The 18,143-nt window shown below is 37.4% G+C and overlaps 1 protein-coding gene and 1 long non-coding RNA gene across 8 annotated transcripts in view; one reads left to right on the forward strand and one right to left on the reverse strand.

Annotated features, from left to right (window-relative positions):
- Nucleotides 1–18,143, reverse strand: part of MIPOL1 (mirror-image polydactyly 1) — a 180,954-nt gene that overhangs the window by 133,118 nt on the left and 29,693 nt on the right. For 6 of the 7 annotated variants that reach the window (XM_074542654.1, XM_074542656.1, XM_074542652.1 and 3 more), the window contains 2 exons: nt 17,106–17,185; nt 209–395 (listed from right to left, as the gene is read on the reverse strand). In XM_074542654.1, the coding sequence (XP_074398755.1) occupies nt 209–395; nt 17,106–17,185 (267 nt within the window). Of the gene's footprint in view, nt 1–208; nt 396–5,396; nt 5,766–17,105; nt 17,186–18,143 lie in introns of all 7 variants that reach the window. The other variant, XM_074542657.1, reaches the window with a different exon arrangement.
- Nucleotides 3,050–17,795, forward strand: LOC113459125 (uncharacterized). The gene is made up of 5 exons (XR_003380011.2): nt 3,050–3,590; nt 7,839–7,984; nt 8,129–8,256; nt 16,516–16,650; nt 17,458–17,795. It is a non-coding gene; the product is annotated as an uncharacterized LOC113459125 (long non-coding RNA).

Raw genomic sequence — 18,143 nt, forward strand, 5'->3', positions numbered from 1 at the left:
TCATGTGTTCTATGAGTGCTAAAGAATACAGAGGTGAAATGCTACATTCTACAAGGGAAGAAGGGCAGATTGGGTGATTCTAAGTAAAAAGCTGACTTACTGATTGTCATGTGGGAAGCAAATTTCCCTATATTTACTCAAAAAACATGTGTATTGTCAATAATCTGAATCTAGAAAAATTATATAGAGGGATATTTCCTGGGTTTACCTTGATTCTTCAGAACCAGAATTACAGTCAGGTAGGACTCCTCCTCTTTGACTGCTTACTTGCAAATCTGAAAGTTTCAGTGCTTCGGTTTCTGCCTGGATAAAAAATCCTGTGTGTTTTTGAGAATTCTTATAAAACGGAAGTTCAGCACAAAAGTCTTCCTTTTTCTGATCCAAGATGCATGTTTCTAGTTGGGAAGAGAAGCAAACACATTTTCTCATTTGGATAATGAAGCACAAATTGAGATTTTCATTTGAAAATTGCTTGTTATAAGAATATAATATAGTACCAGAAAGGAACAAGTGATTTATTTTCAGATTACCAACCTCTTTGTCCCTTCACTAAGGAATGAGAACTGTTACCTACTACATGGATGGATGTAGGTAGGAATTACAACCCATTTACTGGATTTTTCTCATAGAAACATGAAAAATTCACCATCATTTCCTAAGCCCTCCTCCCCCTTAAATGACTTCTTAAAATAATGCTGACTGTAGAAAATTATTTACCTATCTCTTACAAAATTCAGCTCTACTATAGTGAGATATGATGAATTTCTGCTATAGAGAGGGAAATTTTTAGGTTATAACTAGACTCTTACTTATAGTGAAGTTCCTTTCCAACCCATTTTGGCTACAAAAGGAGTATCATCAAGCCTTAATTAGTAACAACAAATTTAAAGCACCATTATTCACTCCTGGAGAGTGTGAGGTACAGGCTCGTACAACTAAAGAACTTGAAGAATGCAAAGCAGAAATTGTGCCAAAGGGAAAAATTATCTGATTAAAATGTTGAGTGTGATAGCTAGTTCTCTTAGCTTGGCTACTAGATATTTTTAGGACATATTTCTGATATCAAGGCATTTAAATGAAAGAAAGATCCACATACCACGAATGCTCTTTCATAAAGTAAGAACAAGTACCTTTTAATTATAGAATTATATTAAAAAATGAGAAGGAAGCAGCCTAAAACCACTGGAAATGGAAAAAAAGGTGCATATATTTTTCATTCTTTCATTTAGATTAGTAGAGAACAAACATTGGAGCTTTTGCTTATTTAATAAAGTTAGTGTTTCCAAACGATTTGGATAAAATATAGGGCATATATTATTTGATCCACCTTATAACATCCTCCTCAAAAATAATAAGAAACTCTCTATATAGTTGAAATCAAGTAGAAATAGACCAAAATTACAAATCAATGACTTATCATGTGGCCATCCCGCAGGTAAACACAGTTGTAAGCACAGTTTCCAAGTAAAAAATACTGAAAACTGTTTATCAAGTGTATTGCAACAGATTCCTCTTTCCTTAAATGAGGAAAGACACAAGATCTCAGGCAACAGCCCAAAGGCACCAAGACATGACTTGGGAATTGGCTGGAGTCAGTTTAACAACTTCTAATATGGAGCTATGTGTTACCACCTCCAGGAAAAAGTTATGGGACCCACTGCTCATCTGTATCCTCTGCATCCACTTCAGTAAAAACTTATTTGAATCCACTCTAACCATTTCTGTAAACTGCAACCACTGATCTTTACACTAGATTAAACAACAATCAACAGAGTATCAGCATCTTTGTCTTTTGATAAGTACAATACTACTTTCAGTACTGTGACTGAAATATGTTCCTCATAACATTTCACACCTAGTGCAGAAGGAACACAAGTCACAGCCACCTGGATTCTTCAAAACAAGTGTATGCTGTTTCCACTGGACTGAAATCCTGCAGGTTTTTGAGCAGATTTCCTCTGAAGTGCTGCTACATCTAAAAACTAGATTTGATGTCTTACTCCTCCTTATAGTAGGGAGCAAGGATCTCTAAAGAAATGTATGTTAAAAAAACCCCACCAAATATACTCCAAGAACCTGACTCAGTTTGGGAGTGACAATACGTAAGGGCAAAACTTTGAATCCTTTCTGGTAAGTATTACCTGAAAACTAACCTAGTCTGAGTTTCCATACTTGCACAGCATTTTACAGGGAGTTGTGTTTCCCATTTGATTTATATTATAAAGAACTTCCTATGAAATATCCTGTTCACTTCTCCTGTTTCAGATGCAGCAGTGTCTGTATAAATGCAGTTGCAAATTATGCTCCAGGGGAGGTGCAATGTTTCACTCGCCATGACAACATTCCCTCCTCCTCTCTAGGGCATCCACTTATTCTATAAGCTATATATATGTGTGAAGTGCCTCAAGCAAAGTGTGTCACACTCTATGGAAGAATTCAAGCACAATGTATATCTGTTGAAATAACCAGTGACAGTATTGCCAGGAAGCTTTGCTCTTTGTTTAGCACCATGGTACTGTACTTTGGCCCTATGAAAGTTGGAGAAGAAAAATCTCACTTCAGAGAGCTAAGAACTTTAGATGATGTTTTAGGCTGCTTCTCTTCCCTTAGCATGACAGCAAGTTTTTATTCTTTTCACAGTTCTTGTTTTGTTAATTTGCTCCTTTCATTCCAGGATTTAAGAGACCACAGAAGAGTGACTGAGGTTGGCAGAGACCACTGGAAATCACCTTGCTGGCACCTCAATCATTTGTAACAGGAAGTTGTCCCCAGCAACTTCCAGATCATCTGAGCCCTGCTGCTGTCCTTTCAGCAGATCACTAACATCACTGTAGCATCCCATGGGAACCTGGACCTTTGAACATGAGAGTTCTTCCAATTCTCTGAAGAAGACCTCATCTACTTACTCAGCCCTCCTCCATGCCCCTCCCTGTCAGGAGAAGGATCAAGGCAAACACCACCTGGGTTCCCACACCGTGATCATCAAGCCTGGAGCCATACAGTCACATGCAACACTTTCCCAGGCCACCCCCACAGTATCACTAATGCCTACAGGGAAGAGCAGCAGGGAGTAAGAGGGTCAGATGAGCATCAGCAGGCTTTCTGTAACATTCTGAATATGAGCTGTAAACAAGAAGAAAAGGTCTCTAGATGACAGGTCAGTTCAGAAAGCAGATTTTTATTTTTAAGACCAGAAGTGAACATGACTGCATGATGAGGTAAATATCTGCATTAGCAGTTGCACTTCTGCTAAATCCTTAGGCCATGTCACGATACGTGTTTTTAACTGTAAATTACTGCAGCTAAAGAAAAGGGAATTTAGAATAGTACTAGAACTGTGTTAGTATTTATAAATGCTAATGCTGCTTCTTTAGACAACATACATCTGCAGGATGCCTTTTCATCCAGATTCAATTCCCTCAAGCACATGGGTAAGACTAAGTACCATCACAGGAAGGCTGTAAGTGGCATTCATGGAAATATAAGGTGAAACACAGAGGATCTGTTTTTTCTCCACTGGCTTTTAAGAGAGAAGATGATGGCAGCCTCTTCCATCCAAAACTCAAAGCACTCTGCCCAAGGGCATTAAGGTGAGAGGTTTTTACTCATTTAATAAAGCTGTAATGTTTTTTTTAATCAGCATGCAAAATTTGTCAGTAGAATGCTTTGGGGAAGACATTTTGAACACTGTCAGATCAATGGACATAGGATTCAATTTATTTTTAAAACCACTTTATTCTTCATATAGCCCATGACCCTCACATCAAATAATTTTGGCTTTGGTACGTGGTAGCTTGTCTTGTTGCTAAACTAAGTGGCAATTTTAATACATGCACTTCAGTGCTTTTTTCCTCATGCCTCCTGCAAATCGTATCATGCACTAATTACCAATGCTGCAGAAACACACTGGGGAGTAAGTAGCATTTGCAATAATCAGGCTGCACAGGGAACATCAGAGAAAGGGTAAAACAGCCCTGCAAGCTTTGGAAAAAATTATGTAGATTTCATTAAGTGGTACCACCACTGCTGATTCTGGTTCTTTAGTATACTAAACAATTTTTTTTCCATATAAAATGGTACAAGTTCAGTAGCCCAGATTAATATTTCACTATAGGGAGAAGCTGAACAGCTGATCTTCTGTATGTATTTATCTTGAATGAATAGCTTGTTCACATTGCGGGAAAGAAAAGCAAATGTTAAGAAGAAGGAATATGAAGACACTAGAATTAAATCTGGGAATTGATTGTGAGGGACGTAAGGGGAAGATAATGCTGTCATGGCTGGAAACAGTAAAGGCAGAACAGAATTCAATGTTGTTAAGCTAGGAGTGGTTGAAAAGTCAAGTAAAAACATTAAACACATCATACTGTGCAGACACCCACTATTCTCACAGCTTCTTCTGAGAAGCGGGGGATAAGCACTGAGATCAGGGAAAGCACAGCATTAGAGAATCCCACACCAACAGTGATAAATCCACAGAAGGTGCGGATTCAACTGGAAGACTGAAGAGGCAATAGCATCCCTTGTTACACCACTCAGCACATTCAGCTGTCCCATCATCCAGCAGAAACTGAGTGGACACCCCCTTCCCTCTGTCTTTCAGCACCCTACTAAAATGCACTGATCACCTCAGAGGTTTGCAGGGAATCTCCACAGAATAAGAGTAAGCGAAAAAAACCAAAACCCAACGGAACATGCACACAGACTATGGATCTGGTTGCAGATAAGTATGGGGACACTAGAAGCTCCAGGTGCACCAAATCAGCTTCAAGTGTAATAGGACTTACAGCTTGTTACCTATAGCTTATTAGTATCTGTTTTAAGCTGGTCTGTGACATGTACATAGTATGTTCTCATCTGTCTGCAAAAGACTGCATGAGTGAACCAACCCCTAGCAGGATGGCAGTAAGAGGCATAATAGGAAAAAGCAAAAGCAGAAAGGAAGAGAATGAGCCATAGACACCCTGGTAGCGGGAGCAAAGATGACTGCAAATTCAGTAGCTATGACACTGTGACACTTTCAGATTAAGTACATTTGAAAATATGTAGAACAAAACATTGTGCTGTATTTGAGGCAGTCAACCTCAATTAATAAAAGCCTCCAGAATTCTTCCTGTTAATCATAGAATCATAGAATGTTTTGGGTTGGACGAGACCCTAAAGATCATCTAGTTGCAATTTCGCTGCCCTAAGCAGGGAGGCCACCCATGAGATCATGTTGCCCAGGGCCCCATGCAGCCTGGCCTTGAAAACTTCCTAGGACAGGGCATTCATAAATTCTCTAGACAACCTGTTTCAGTGCCTCATCACTCTGTGGGTAAAGAATGTCTCCAAATATCTTACCTAAATCTCTCCTCTTTTAATTTGACACTGTTTCCTCTTGTCCTATCATTTACCTGTGTAAGAAATTGCTCTCCCTCTTTTTTTATAAGTCCCCTTCAAATACTGGAAGGTCCCAGTGACGTCTTCCCAGAGACTTCTCTTCTCAAGGCTGAAAAACCCCAGCTTTCTCAGCCTGTCTGTCCTCACAGGACTTGCTCTCCAGCCTTCTGATCATCTTCCTGGCCAAGTCTGGATTTGCTGCAACAGGCCCACACTTTTGTGCTGGGGTTCCCAGACTGGATGCAGTACTTCACATGGGGTCTCACAGGGGCAGAGTGGAAAGGTGCAATAATTTTCCTCAACTTGGTGGCCAGACTTCTTTTGATGCAGTCCAGGATGCTGTTGGCTGTCTGGGCTGCAATCACATATTTTTTCTTCTCAGTCTAAACAAAAACACAACTTCAATGTCTGTGAGGTTTTTTTTGTTTGTATAATATCAAACATTTTGAATTTCAAAGACGAGGGAATATTCACTATCCAACAAAACTATCTATGCAAAGAGCCACCCTGGCCCTATACAAAACTAACCGGTTTCCAATGGAATAATAGGACACATTTCTTATGGTTTAAAAGAACTTGATTTTGCCCCAGTACAAATCACACCTCTACAACACTTGCTTCAATAACTATGCATGTAAAAGCATTACTTTAGAACTTCACCTTCATTTCCACTTGACTAACTGCTATTCTTTATTGTTGGCTTTCAAATTATCTAATATTTTTTCCTACAATAATAAGACTAAAAATGTAGCCTGACGGCCACTAAATTTTCAAGCCATGCAAATGAAATTAGTACTATGGCCGAATATTCCTTTTTGAGCTGAAAATGATGAGTCAACCATTTTGTCAAAAGACAAACATTCATTCACTAAGCTATTTAACTACTGGAACTTCTACCAAACAGAATGACCGTGAAAGACTTAGACTGTTCCACAGTTTGCCCTTTACTGGATGATTAAAAAGCATAAATCCTGAAAATGAGTAGGAACTGAAATTCAAGGCTTTTGTAGGCATAAATATGCAAAGAAAGAAAATGAGTCTGGTGGAAGAAATCTGATCCTATTGTCTGACATTAATGATAAGAGATGGTTTAGATCTTATGCATTTTCACAATGCCTGTATTTTCCTTTTTCATTCATATTTGAGCTAATTCAGATGCAATATGCATGCATATGTCAAAGGTGCTCATTACTTTTGACTAATTTCCTTACTGGTTTATCTTTCCATGACCTACAAAAAATTTCAGAGTTAATCCTAAAAAAGGTGCTGTACCTAATTTTCAAGAAAGTAATTCCTATTTCAGGAAACAATTACAAAAGGTCAGTAATAAAAGGTCCATAATACATGCTTTCTCTAAAACAAGTAACATGAAAAGTGAAGCTTTACTGTCTTTGGACTTACTACAGATTTACTTATGTTAGCAATTATTTAGGCCTCTTCAGCACAGTGCAGTCTACTGAGACCAAGAGTAACTAAGAGCAAATGGCTGTCCCATCATAATGCAGTTTCCTGATGTTCAAAGAAAACAGCAAGTTTCAAGTTATTTAGTATTCAAGATTATTCAGTAGGACTCCAAGATCTCACTAAATCACTTCTGTAGCATGGAAGAATGGCAGTCATAGGAAACTGATAACAAGCAAAGACTGAGCTCAGAGTAGATTTGTAAAACAAAGCTAATTCCTTTTATTTCTCTGTGCTCTGCCCAGCCAAAGTACTATGTAAAAAGCCAAAGTACCTGCCAAATCCTTGGCAATAGCAAAGAGGAAATCACAACATAGATGCATTGTCCATTCAGTGCCCCAACTATACCTGACCATGGGCTCTGCAGAAAGCATCATGGGTCAGCTCATAAGGATGGGGACTATCAAATTACATCTAACTCATAAAGGTCCTGGATTTATCTCTGAGATAGTGTATTTCCTCTCACTTTAAGATACACAAGATATTCATTGAAATAAGACTTGGAAAGAACATTTTAATCCAAATTCTTAGAGATGTTTTTTAGGAGATGCATAAGTGCGGTGATAGTAATTTTAAAGCCATTGAGACTAAGGCACAGAGTGATGAAGTAACTGCATTGAGGTCATTGAGCAAGCTATGTGTCCTGGTTCCAGTCGGGACAGGCTTTATTTTTGCAGTAGACAAGAGGGTGCACAGCCAGCACACAGAATTTACTCTATAACAACTCACACCATTGCCAGGGGCAGGGGAAAGGAACTCTTCCAGGGAGAAGAGGTTCCTTCTGGGCATGAAAACATGGCAGAGGGAGCTGTCCGGTATTGCCTATTTAAGGGGGAAGGGATGGTTGGGGGACTGGGGGTGTGGTTTCTGTGTGAATCGTTTCTATTCTTATTCCCTCTGTCATTAGTATTGTTGCTGTTACTGGTCAGTTTCTTATCTCATTGCTGTACCCAGTAAATTGCTCTTATCTCAACCCATGATCTTTGCTTTTCCAGCCTCAAATTGGAGGGCAGAGAGGGAGTGGCACACGGTTTTAATGGAAGAATTAATTGGAGAATACTGTTCCTAAACCAAGACAGCTGTAATTGGAGTCCAGTGTGAGGCATGAAGGGTTGAGATTCAACAGATCTGCCCAGAGTAGGTTAGAAACAAATTTGATCTAAGTATTTGTTGTATTAGATCCAGAGGCAATGTTCACAAAGTTGCCTGGGCTGTTCAAATGGGTATTATTATATATAACCGTGTACATATTCCCATATATGCTCCTCACTATGATCTTTTTCAGAGCAGGGAGAGGGATCAGGAACCCTTTGTTGCTGTACTGTGGGATATCAGCTTATGACAAGACAACATCAAGGACAATGAAAGTAATTTGGGATGTGTACTCAGTGTTTCTCTCCTATCCTTACTCAGGTACTGCCTCTGGGGGCCCATTAACAATTATACCCCTTCTGTGGGAAGAACAGGGGGGATGACTTTCCCTAGCTTTTAACCCCCTTTTTCTCCTTCAGACCTGTTAAAACAGCTTTTGACAACTTTTAATTCCTGCTGGATGTTAAGGAAAGCATATACTTGTTGCTAAGTCTGCCACTTCTCCTCAGTGCAGTCTACACCATATTTAGAGTCAGGCCAGAGATTTCTTGGGAGGTCATTCAGAGATCTGCCCTGAGGGTGGATGCTCACAAGTGGCATAGAATATGGGAGAGAATGGGCCAGTTTTTGGGGAAATTCTCTGCTCCAATGGTTTGGCAGTTCACCTTGAACCAATACAAAACCCTGTTTAAAGTGACAGAATGCTGCACTGTGAGGAAAATGCTGTGGCAACTCCAGAGAGGAGCAATTTATTGCAGAGTGCTGGGCCCTGGCTACTCTTTACTGGACACAGCTCAGAACTAGAGAACACCCTCCAGGGGAGGAGTAGAAAAGCAGACCTACAGGCACCATGGCCTCATTGCAGCTGAACCAGGGGAACAACCATGCCAGTAGCAGTTGCCCCTACACAGAAGAAGAAATCTATGACCAAATCAGTTTTCTTAGTGAGGAATAAAGAGGAAACAGGGCCCACAGAACAGAAGAAAGAGGCAGGGCCAGAGATAACCACCTGATCCCTATTACCTCAGGAGAGGGTATTTTGAGGACCCAAAAGAGCATCACTGGGATTTGGGATAGCTGCTGTGGAGACAGAAGAAATTACACAGCTGAAAACCTTTCCTGGTGTCTCAGAAGACTCTGTTCTTTGAGTGTCAGCAGGCCTAAGTAGGCTTGAATAGGAAACCCCAATTGCCAAGGGATTTTGGAAATCATCACTAACAGGCCTGAAGGCAAAAATTTTGGATTATCGGGTGGAAGATGTCCGGATCCCAGCAAAGACAGGGTTAATTTTTGTAGTAGCCAGGAAGGGACATAGCCAGGACACAGACATTATTCTATACCACCTCACCTCATGAGGACTCTTTTCTGCAAAGATGGAGTGCCGTCTGGTCCACAAAATGTGTTGGAGGGAGCCATCTGGTACTGACCATTATTGGGGCAAAAGGGTGGTCTATTATTGAGTGTGCTGTGGTGTGTCTTTTTCTCCTGAATTGTCTCTTTTCCTATACCCTCTGTCACTAGTATTTTTGCTGTTATTGTTCATTTTCTTATCTCATTGCTGCTCCCATTAATTTGCTTTTCTCTGAACCTGTGATCTTTACCTTTTGTGGCTCCAGTTGGAGGAGTGGGGGGGAGCTGCATGAGGTTTTAGTGGCATGCTGAACTGGAGAATACCATTCCTAAACCATGACACCAGAACAGAACGAGAAACTGTAGAAGTCGAAGGCGCTGGATCCACACTGCATCTTGGAGCCTGCACTACCTCAGTGATAGCCCTCCCTGCTCTTTTCTCCTGCTCAGAGATGTCAAATTCTACTCTTTTCTGTCAGAGATGTTTTAGAAACTAATATCTAATGTACTTAAAGAAAAAATACCGCTTTTACTTATGAATGGCTAACTCACATTTACAGAATAAAAAAAAAATTAGTATTAATTGTAAATAACTAAAATAGTATCCTTTGACACTTCTTTATGATGATAATTTTAATTCACATGACAGGTTAGGTTACAGTATTTGTATACTGGAGGACAGTTGTGCAATGTACAATATAAAAAATCTTCCTGTAATTTCAATATTAGGCAGAATAAAGGAAATGGCCTTTTAAAAATTATATTAAGTATCATTCTAATGCAAAGAACTTCCAAACAATTCAAACTGCTTTAGCAGTCAGTCAGGTGAACACAACAATGCAATTCAAAAATTGATCTCTGGCTACAGCTAAGCATTTAAGTTGACCAAAAAAAAACCAACTCAGAAGTTTAATTGTTCGTGCATTTTTTAATTCCTTAAAGAGAACAGTGAATCCTGTTTTAGCAACATAAGTTGGGGGGACATCTGTGTTATTTTGAATGCTTCTGTATTCACCTGTACTTGTGTGGAACCCTGGAAACACCCTTCATAAAGAAATAGATTGAGAAAGAGGTTAAGAACAGTTGGCAGTTATTCTGGCAAAGGCAATTTTTTATAATTCTCCAAGGATTCTGATTATTTTAGTAACGATGTTCCTTCGCCTGACTCCCTCACTAAGTCTTTTGTCCTCTTCTGCATCTAAACAGCAATTGTGTACAAACTGTTGAATATTTAAAATGGAAAAATGCTACTCCGTCTTTAATATATGTGGCAAATCATTATATTGGTATTCACTGCAGTTAATCGTGATGCATTTATTAATGTGTAAATATCAGACATTTCCTTTGGCATTCCACTCTCCGTTTGCAATTCATTAACATACTGTTATTTTAAAATATTAGTCTCTAAGAAGACACCAGATTTTCATTGGACTGGTCTCACAGTTGAAAAAGCATTTTTATATTCTGAATGCATCAAAACAGCAGAATCACTAGGCAGTCAGTAAGTGGGATTCACTGAAACACAATGTTAGTTCTAATGGATGGATGATTGTGTTTGGTCTTCAGAAACTTTGAAGTATAGGTAAGTCTTGATCACACAAATTAATAAATCCTAAAGCTGGAGTTAACAATAACCATTACACCCAAATTCTGCAGCTTAGCCCAGCCAATTTTTCAAAAGGTCAGGTTGTGAACTGGAGAAGATCAGGGAGGTCCACCGCATAGCTTTGTTGCCAGGCATCTCTCGTCTGGATTGTTGCAGGCATTTATTAGTATTCGTCAGCAGACTCAACAAAGCAAACAAGAAATTCAAGCACGAATAATAAAATGAAATGCTGCTATATAACCCTTTGTCATTCAGCAAATATGGGACTTTTTAGCTACATTGTTCCTAAACCTGGGTTACTACTTTAATTTTTCTCCACAGTGCTGACTGAATGAGTATGCATGTGTGTTAAATGCAGAGCTCCCTTAACAACTGCAGGACTGCCATTTAATCTGTTGGTAGATGGACCATTTCCTGTGGGAACTCCAGCTATGATTTCCAGATCCACCAAATAAATCTCAGATTAAGATTCCAAATGAAACCTGCCTTTGGCAGATAAAAAATGTCAAGATGGATATAAACAGTAAAATTATAAATTATCTAGGTGTTGCACGATGACTTGATGTGCGTTTTTTGTTTACACTTTCCCTGATATCACAACTATACAAGGCATTCATCAAATGTCACACTTTCATAATACTGGAGGCATCATTAAAACTGTTTGGCTAAGGACCTTGAAGTGTTTAAGCAGTAGCTCAAAAGTATATTTGTGCAAAGTAGAAGAATAAATTTACATATCAGCAGCAGCTCATAAGGGATGGGTAAATATTCTGTTTATCTCTCATTGTAATTCAGGTTAGTTTAAATACAGGGTTTCAGGATATCATTACAGCCTATATGGAGTCATTACATAATTTCCAAACATAGTGTCTGCTGGAGTTTTACTAAGCATGCTGTGTTTATGTTTTCTAAACCAACTAAAAACAAAGTAAACCCTCCCACCCCATTTGTCTTTTGCTATTGTCATATCAGACAATTGCTTTTCACATATAACCCCCTTCCATTATCTAAATCTTAATGATCCAGAACTCCCTTTTATCTAGGCAGGGTCATGTTTCCCCGTGCCCATTAATTATAGTGAAAATTCTCTTATCCAAATGTACTCAACCTCCACTACCACACACAAACAATTAAAGCTTTGCTGAATTAAGAGTTCTAAACAAAATCCCAGGAAACTACAGCTTTAAAAGTAAAGAAAAATATCGCAATTTTAAGTGTCTGACATAAAAGAAAGATCACTCTGCATAAATAGCTGTAAGACACCTTGCCCCCGCATGCTTTACTCCAGTAGTGTTCTACTAAAGATGCAGGTGAATTCACAAATAAGAGTCAGCAACGCACTCTCTGAAGAACCTTTTCATAATTATTTAAAAATATTTTTGCTCTGAACTTAAGCCTCATTCTACCTGTTATAAAAATAGAAGCAATGAAGGTTTCTAAAGAAGAAAATAACCAAATACCTCTTGCACTTGTGCAAGGTCTTCTAAAGTTCCTTCTGAAGCACTATTTAAAAATTACTGTGGTAGTAAGTGCTGTTCTCTCTGAAGTACATTTCAAGACATTCTGAAGTTAGCTGCACTCATACTTTACACACTTAAGATTCAAAGTGCAATACTTCAAGGTGTGCATTCTCCCCATCCTTAGTGCTTGCAGCCCTCAGAGCAGATAAGGCCCTACACATTTTGAGTGTACCATAAAGGGTTCAACAAAATCATATTCACAACACTGCAGTGAGTCAGACAAGTACTGGATATCTAGTTGTGCTTCTGATGAGGAGTCTTTCTGCATGCAGTCTGGCTGTATTCTGCCACTCAAAATGTACAAGGAAAGAAATGGAATGGAAAAAGAATAGATGAGAACTTATATGCATGAAGGCATGATTATATTTACAGGAAAGACCAAGCAGTATTGGATGATTTTTCAGTTATCATTAAGTCATTCTTATCTTCTAAGTTATGTTACACTTTTCCTTCTTCTTCCATGGCAGAGGTTTTCTTCATCTTCCATGCTTAATGTTGTTCAACAGTGACTAGGTTTTACTCATAAAAGTTCATCCTCAGTCTCTTTTCAGCCTTCTACATCATTCAGAGAACCTTGCAACTACTCTTGGCACCTTGCAAAGGGATCTGACAGCACACAGTGAGTTTGATGCTGAAAGCACAGCACACAGCACACTGATCAGCTGAGCCACGTGGGTGTAGAGGACGCTGTCTCTCTGCATATTGTGTAGATTTTTCTGCATACAAACCACCCTTGCAATATTCAGGCCTTCTTTCTTTTCCAAGAAAACATCCCTTTGTTGCTAAAATTGGTAGGAGAGAGGGAGAACAGGCTCACAGTATCTCCTGTTGAGGCATGTAAAAGAAGAAAGACTTCACTATGACAAGTATGCTTAATTTTGCTTCTGTTATAGCCTTGAAAGAGGGGCTTTAGATTTACTTTAGAGCGTTTACAGCTGCAGTGGGTACATTCTGGAGAAATGGGCAGCAGCACCTTTACCATTAGCTGCTTTTTTACCAACTAGAGCATTTACAGCACCATATTACTCTGGAGGCTTTCATTACCCATTCATCTTTGTGTGTGTCAAACTCACACAATAGGAATTCCAGACCAAAAAAGTCCTTGTCATTAATACTGCAAAAACAAATCTACAAAAAAGCACATTAAAACCATTACACAACTAGAAGAGTTTTCTACTTGTAATAAGACAGTCAAAGTTACACAAAAAGATGATTTATTTTACTTAACCTTTGCACGTGACTACATTTCCTCAATTACCATGAATGTGAAACAGCCTAAAAACCTACAGCTCACCACCAGATAGAACCTCCATCAAAAATTTCCCTGCACAAGCTGATTCTGCAGTTCTGTTCCAATCTACATTACCACAGCTCTTTAAAGCTAGTCTCCTCTGAACTAGTTTCCAGACATGCAATTTTGAAGTATATTTACAAGCTGCAAGCATTCTTTTAAAGATACATGGAAAGTGCCTATATGGATCATAACTAAAGTTGCCATCAAATTCTGAGAAGTGAAATTGGTTCGCTGACATGCAATATATGCTTCAAGTAATGGCTTAGCAATGTATACATATTTATTTCTATGCTGGAAAAACATAATAACCACCTTTTAAGAAAGGAAACAACTTCATCATTTAAAAAATCAATCTGTTAATTTGTCTTAGGAATTCACAAATAAAAATTATACAATGATTTTAATTCTGGAATCAGCAAAACTCTAATTTTGTTCTCAAAACAGACCAAACAACACTTAAAATTCTAAGCCTTCTCCTAATTTCTGCCCTATCCTTAAAGCCTGGATGCTTACAAATATGACATAAACCAAAATATTACAATAGTTAAAGACTGTATAATACAGAAGTATAGCTGCACCTAATTAAACATGGTACATGAGTCAAATAAGACACAAATTTACCTCCAGCATTTGCACACTCACCACTTTCCAATCTGGGTAATGCTTTTGAAAAAGTGCCATATCAAGTCCTAAACATATATGTAAGAAGAGAAACCATCCAGTTTCAGGTTCCCTCTTGTGTTTTCACAGAATTAATGTTTGCACAGTTCCCATCATGCATGGAAACCCTACTGAAGTAACAAGTCTTGCCCCAGTGCAATGTGCTTCTCCACACCCACCATCACTGCAATGCAAAGATAGGCACCTATTTGCCAATACAAGTTTATTTTCATAATTGAATACTATTCTAGGCTGTCCAGCTTGGATCCTGAATATTTTTCATTTCTAAGCAGTACAGCCCGCACTGGTCTGCTGCCAATGTTCCTGGTACATTCTCTCAAGTATCATTAGAGGGAAATGAAAAAAGGCATTAACCTTCTATTAAAAACAAGAGAAAGAGTACATTTAAACTAGATACAAACACAAAATAACAAACCTTGCACACAAACTGTTCTTTAATTCTTCCTAATAGAACAGAACAAAGTCTTCAATCCACACAGAAATACTATACTCTAAAAAACTCGTAAAGTTAAAAAGAAAATCTCACCTTTCAAACACTTCAGATACACTCCTCTTAAACACTACCTTCCTTTCAAGTATTTTATTTTATAACCTTGATTAACAGGTTACACATTATCCCACATAACCACCATAAACCTACCACTTTGTATCTGTTTTTTCTATTTCTTAAAATTCTCATTGCTTGACTGAATTTTCATCTAGTCAGATAAATTTAATGCTGGGTTTGCTTTACCATCCTTATTTGTTGACAAATAATGTAATCTCCAATATTTCAGTATGCTAATAAAATCTTTAAATAATTAAACATTATAGGGTTATTCTAAACCCAGCTTTTAAACTTCCAAGTTACAAGAAAGGAAAATCTAAATACAGTACAGTACCAACTGCACGAAGGAAATATGTGAAGATGACAGAGCAAGCAGGAGACAAAATAGTACACTCATCAGCACACACATTTACACAGAAAAGGAAAAATTGCTGTGCTTAAGTAATACAATGAGAAAATGCACTAGAATATCTACCAAGCTCACATATTATGTTGCTGAAATTGACCTATTATCTTTATGATAAGTGAATGTAATTTAGCTGTTAATACCCAAATTAAATTCTAAGAAAAAAACTTTCTCATCCACACCAGTATGATGACAAATTTACCCATAATCCCTTTTTCTAAATTTGCCAGGAGCAAAAGCACAAAGAATTACATTACTTATTAATGATTCTGCTAAATAAAAGTGTATAAATTTTACTTTTATTTATATAACAACTTCTGTTGGATACATGAAGTGTTAATTTGGAAGAAGCAGCTGTCTAAACAGCACAAAATATTGACTTAATGCATAAGTAAAATAATACACATGAAAGTCAGTAGCTACTCAGTTTCAAAAATATCTCTGAGCAGTAGCAGAACATAATTTCTTGCAATTAGACAGAATATATTTCAAAGAGAATCAGTTTCATTTGCCTACTTTGGAAAACTTAACCTTTTGAACCATTCTTAGGGTATGCTGACCCCTAAAGGTCTAAAAATACTAAACCTGATTAAGCCATTACATGTTTAAATTGTCAGAATACAATTCTCCACTAACTTACATCACAATGAATGTTTTTGTTTACAGAGTATATGATTCAAAAAACTTTTGAACTTCACTCAGTAACAGCTCAAAATGCCATAAATTAAAAGGGGTTTATAAGTAGTTTATTTTATAGAATAATATAGTTAGAAATTCCTTTATATATGAAAGAAAAGTATCACCTACAAAATGAAACATTTCTTCTTTCTTCTAAATAGACTCTCCAAGAGAAATTTGACATTTATTATCTTTTGAGAGAGAATATATAGCATAAAACTCAAAAAAAGGAAATGTACAAGAAGCTATGAGGCTCTGATATAGAGGGAAATTTTGATGTTGACACACCTAATCCATTTTGGATTTTTTAACCTACATAGAGTCACTTACTAGCAAAAATCCACTCTCAAGTGAGGATCTCTTTTTTATGTCTTTCCCCTCCTTCTACCAGTCACAATTTAGTCACAAGCTACTTCTAAAAATTCTCTTCTACAAAGTCAGTCAGTCAGTCAGTTATGAATGTACTCTCAAATTCAGTGGTTTTTTTTTTCCCCTTAGGTTTCTGTCATGAAACATAGAAGAATGTATCTGAGAACAATTATGTCTGGTCAATCAACTAAAAATAAAAAAAGGTACTTGCATCCTGATGAAGATGAAAACTCCACCAACTGGGGAAGCTCCAAGTTAACCAAGGTCACCATTATCTCCAAGCCTTACCTTCCTGTCTAAATTCAGTTGAGCTACTAATGAGAAACTCATTAATATTAGTAGATGGCTTAATCATACCCAAGCCAGGTGTGAATAGCCAGGAAAATTTCTTTAAGACAGATTTTCAGATTTATTGCTAACAAAAAAAAAAAAAAAAAGTTGGAAAGTAAAGTGCCATGTACAGACTAAGAATTTAAACAGTCTTCTGAAAGTTGTACAAAAACATTTTCAATAATCCAGAAAATAAAGGTGAAGCTTTGTATTCATGTAGCTGCTCTCCAGTTACTTAAAGTTCTTTTAAGGAGCAGTATGTGGTTATTGTTTTTTTTTTCTTTTCTTCCAAAGTCAGTCATATATCAGCAAGAACAAACACACTCCAGTCACTGCCTAGCACTGGTATAACACCTAAGGTTCCTTATTAATATCTTTAAAGTCCCTACCTTTTGACCAGTTCTCCATTTGTTCCTCTGAACTTGTTTGATCTGGCACTGAGTCGAGTTTTTGCTTGAAGGTTTCAGAGCTAAAATAAAACAAACTCTAGATAAATAAACTTGAAACAATATAATACACCTATACTTTGCCTTCATTTGACAGAAAATTTACAAAACAATTTATTTTAAATATTTATAGCAGCACAATGAATTCTGCATACTTTAACAGCCAGGGAAAAATTATATTTCTCAGTAAAATATTTTTTCTTCACTCATCTAATTTTTATAATTGTTTGGTTCAGCTTTCTGTTGCATGTGATGTCTTTGTTGAAATATTTATTAGTTTGGTTTTTTCTTCTAGAGTCTGGTCTTGGAAGTACACATTACTGAGCACAGCCCAAATCACACCAAGCAGTCCTGCTGCAGACAACAAGACTGCTCCCTTTGGCAGTTATTACAGACAGTAGCATGTGCTTCACTTCACAGCATTCTTTCTCTACTTTTAATTTCCTAGATAAAATACAGGTAAAGTGGTCACTCCAACTCTGAAGTTCTTTCTGAACAGCTAAATAATGCATCCCGATATTTGCATGCATATTGCTTCAGACTATAGTTAATTACATAGTTGCAATATTTCATATAATCAAAGATCTTCAAGAAGAAACCTCCAATAAGACTTACAATAAAATGCTATGTCTACCATGCATCGTTTTGAGTGTTAAAATATATGCTCTCTTATGTGTTAAAAATTTAGTTATACTCGGTATCGCAAGGAAATCCAAATAAGTTTATAATCTTGGTAACATAGTAAGCTTATCACAAATTGTATTACTTACTCATGCACCTTTTAAAAAAATATTGTATTAGGAAAATTTTTATCCTTAACTATGTATTGTGCTAATTTTGTATGTTTTCCCTGCTGCATTTTTTAACGTTTATTAAAAAGATACATGTGCCTTGAAGATACAGTCACTAGATTATCAAAACACTCAGACTGTTGTCATTGTGCTGAAAAGTGTAAGAGATTAAATAAAAAAATTAAGTACC

The sequence above is a fragment of the Zonotrichia albicollis genome, chromosome 6 (assembly GCF_047830755.1).
Source record: "Zonotrichia albicollis isolate bZonAlb1 chromosome 6, bZonAlb1.hap1, whole genome shotgun sequence".
Classification (NCBI taxonomy): Eukaryota; Metazoa; Chordata; class Aves; order Passeriformes; family Passerellidae; genus Zonotrichia; species Zonotrichia albicollis.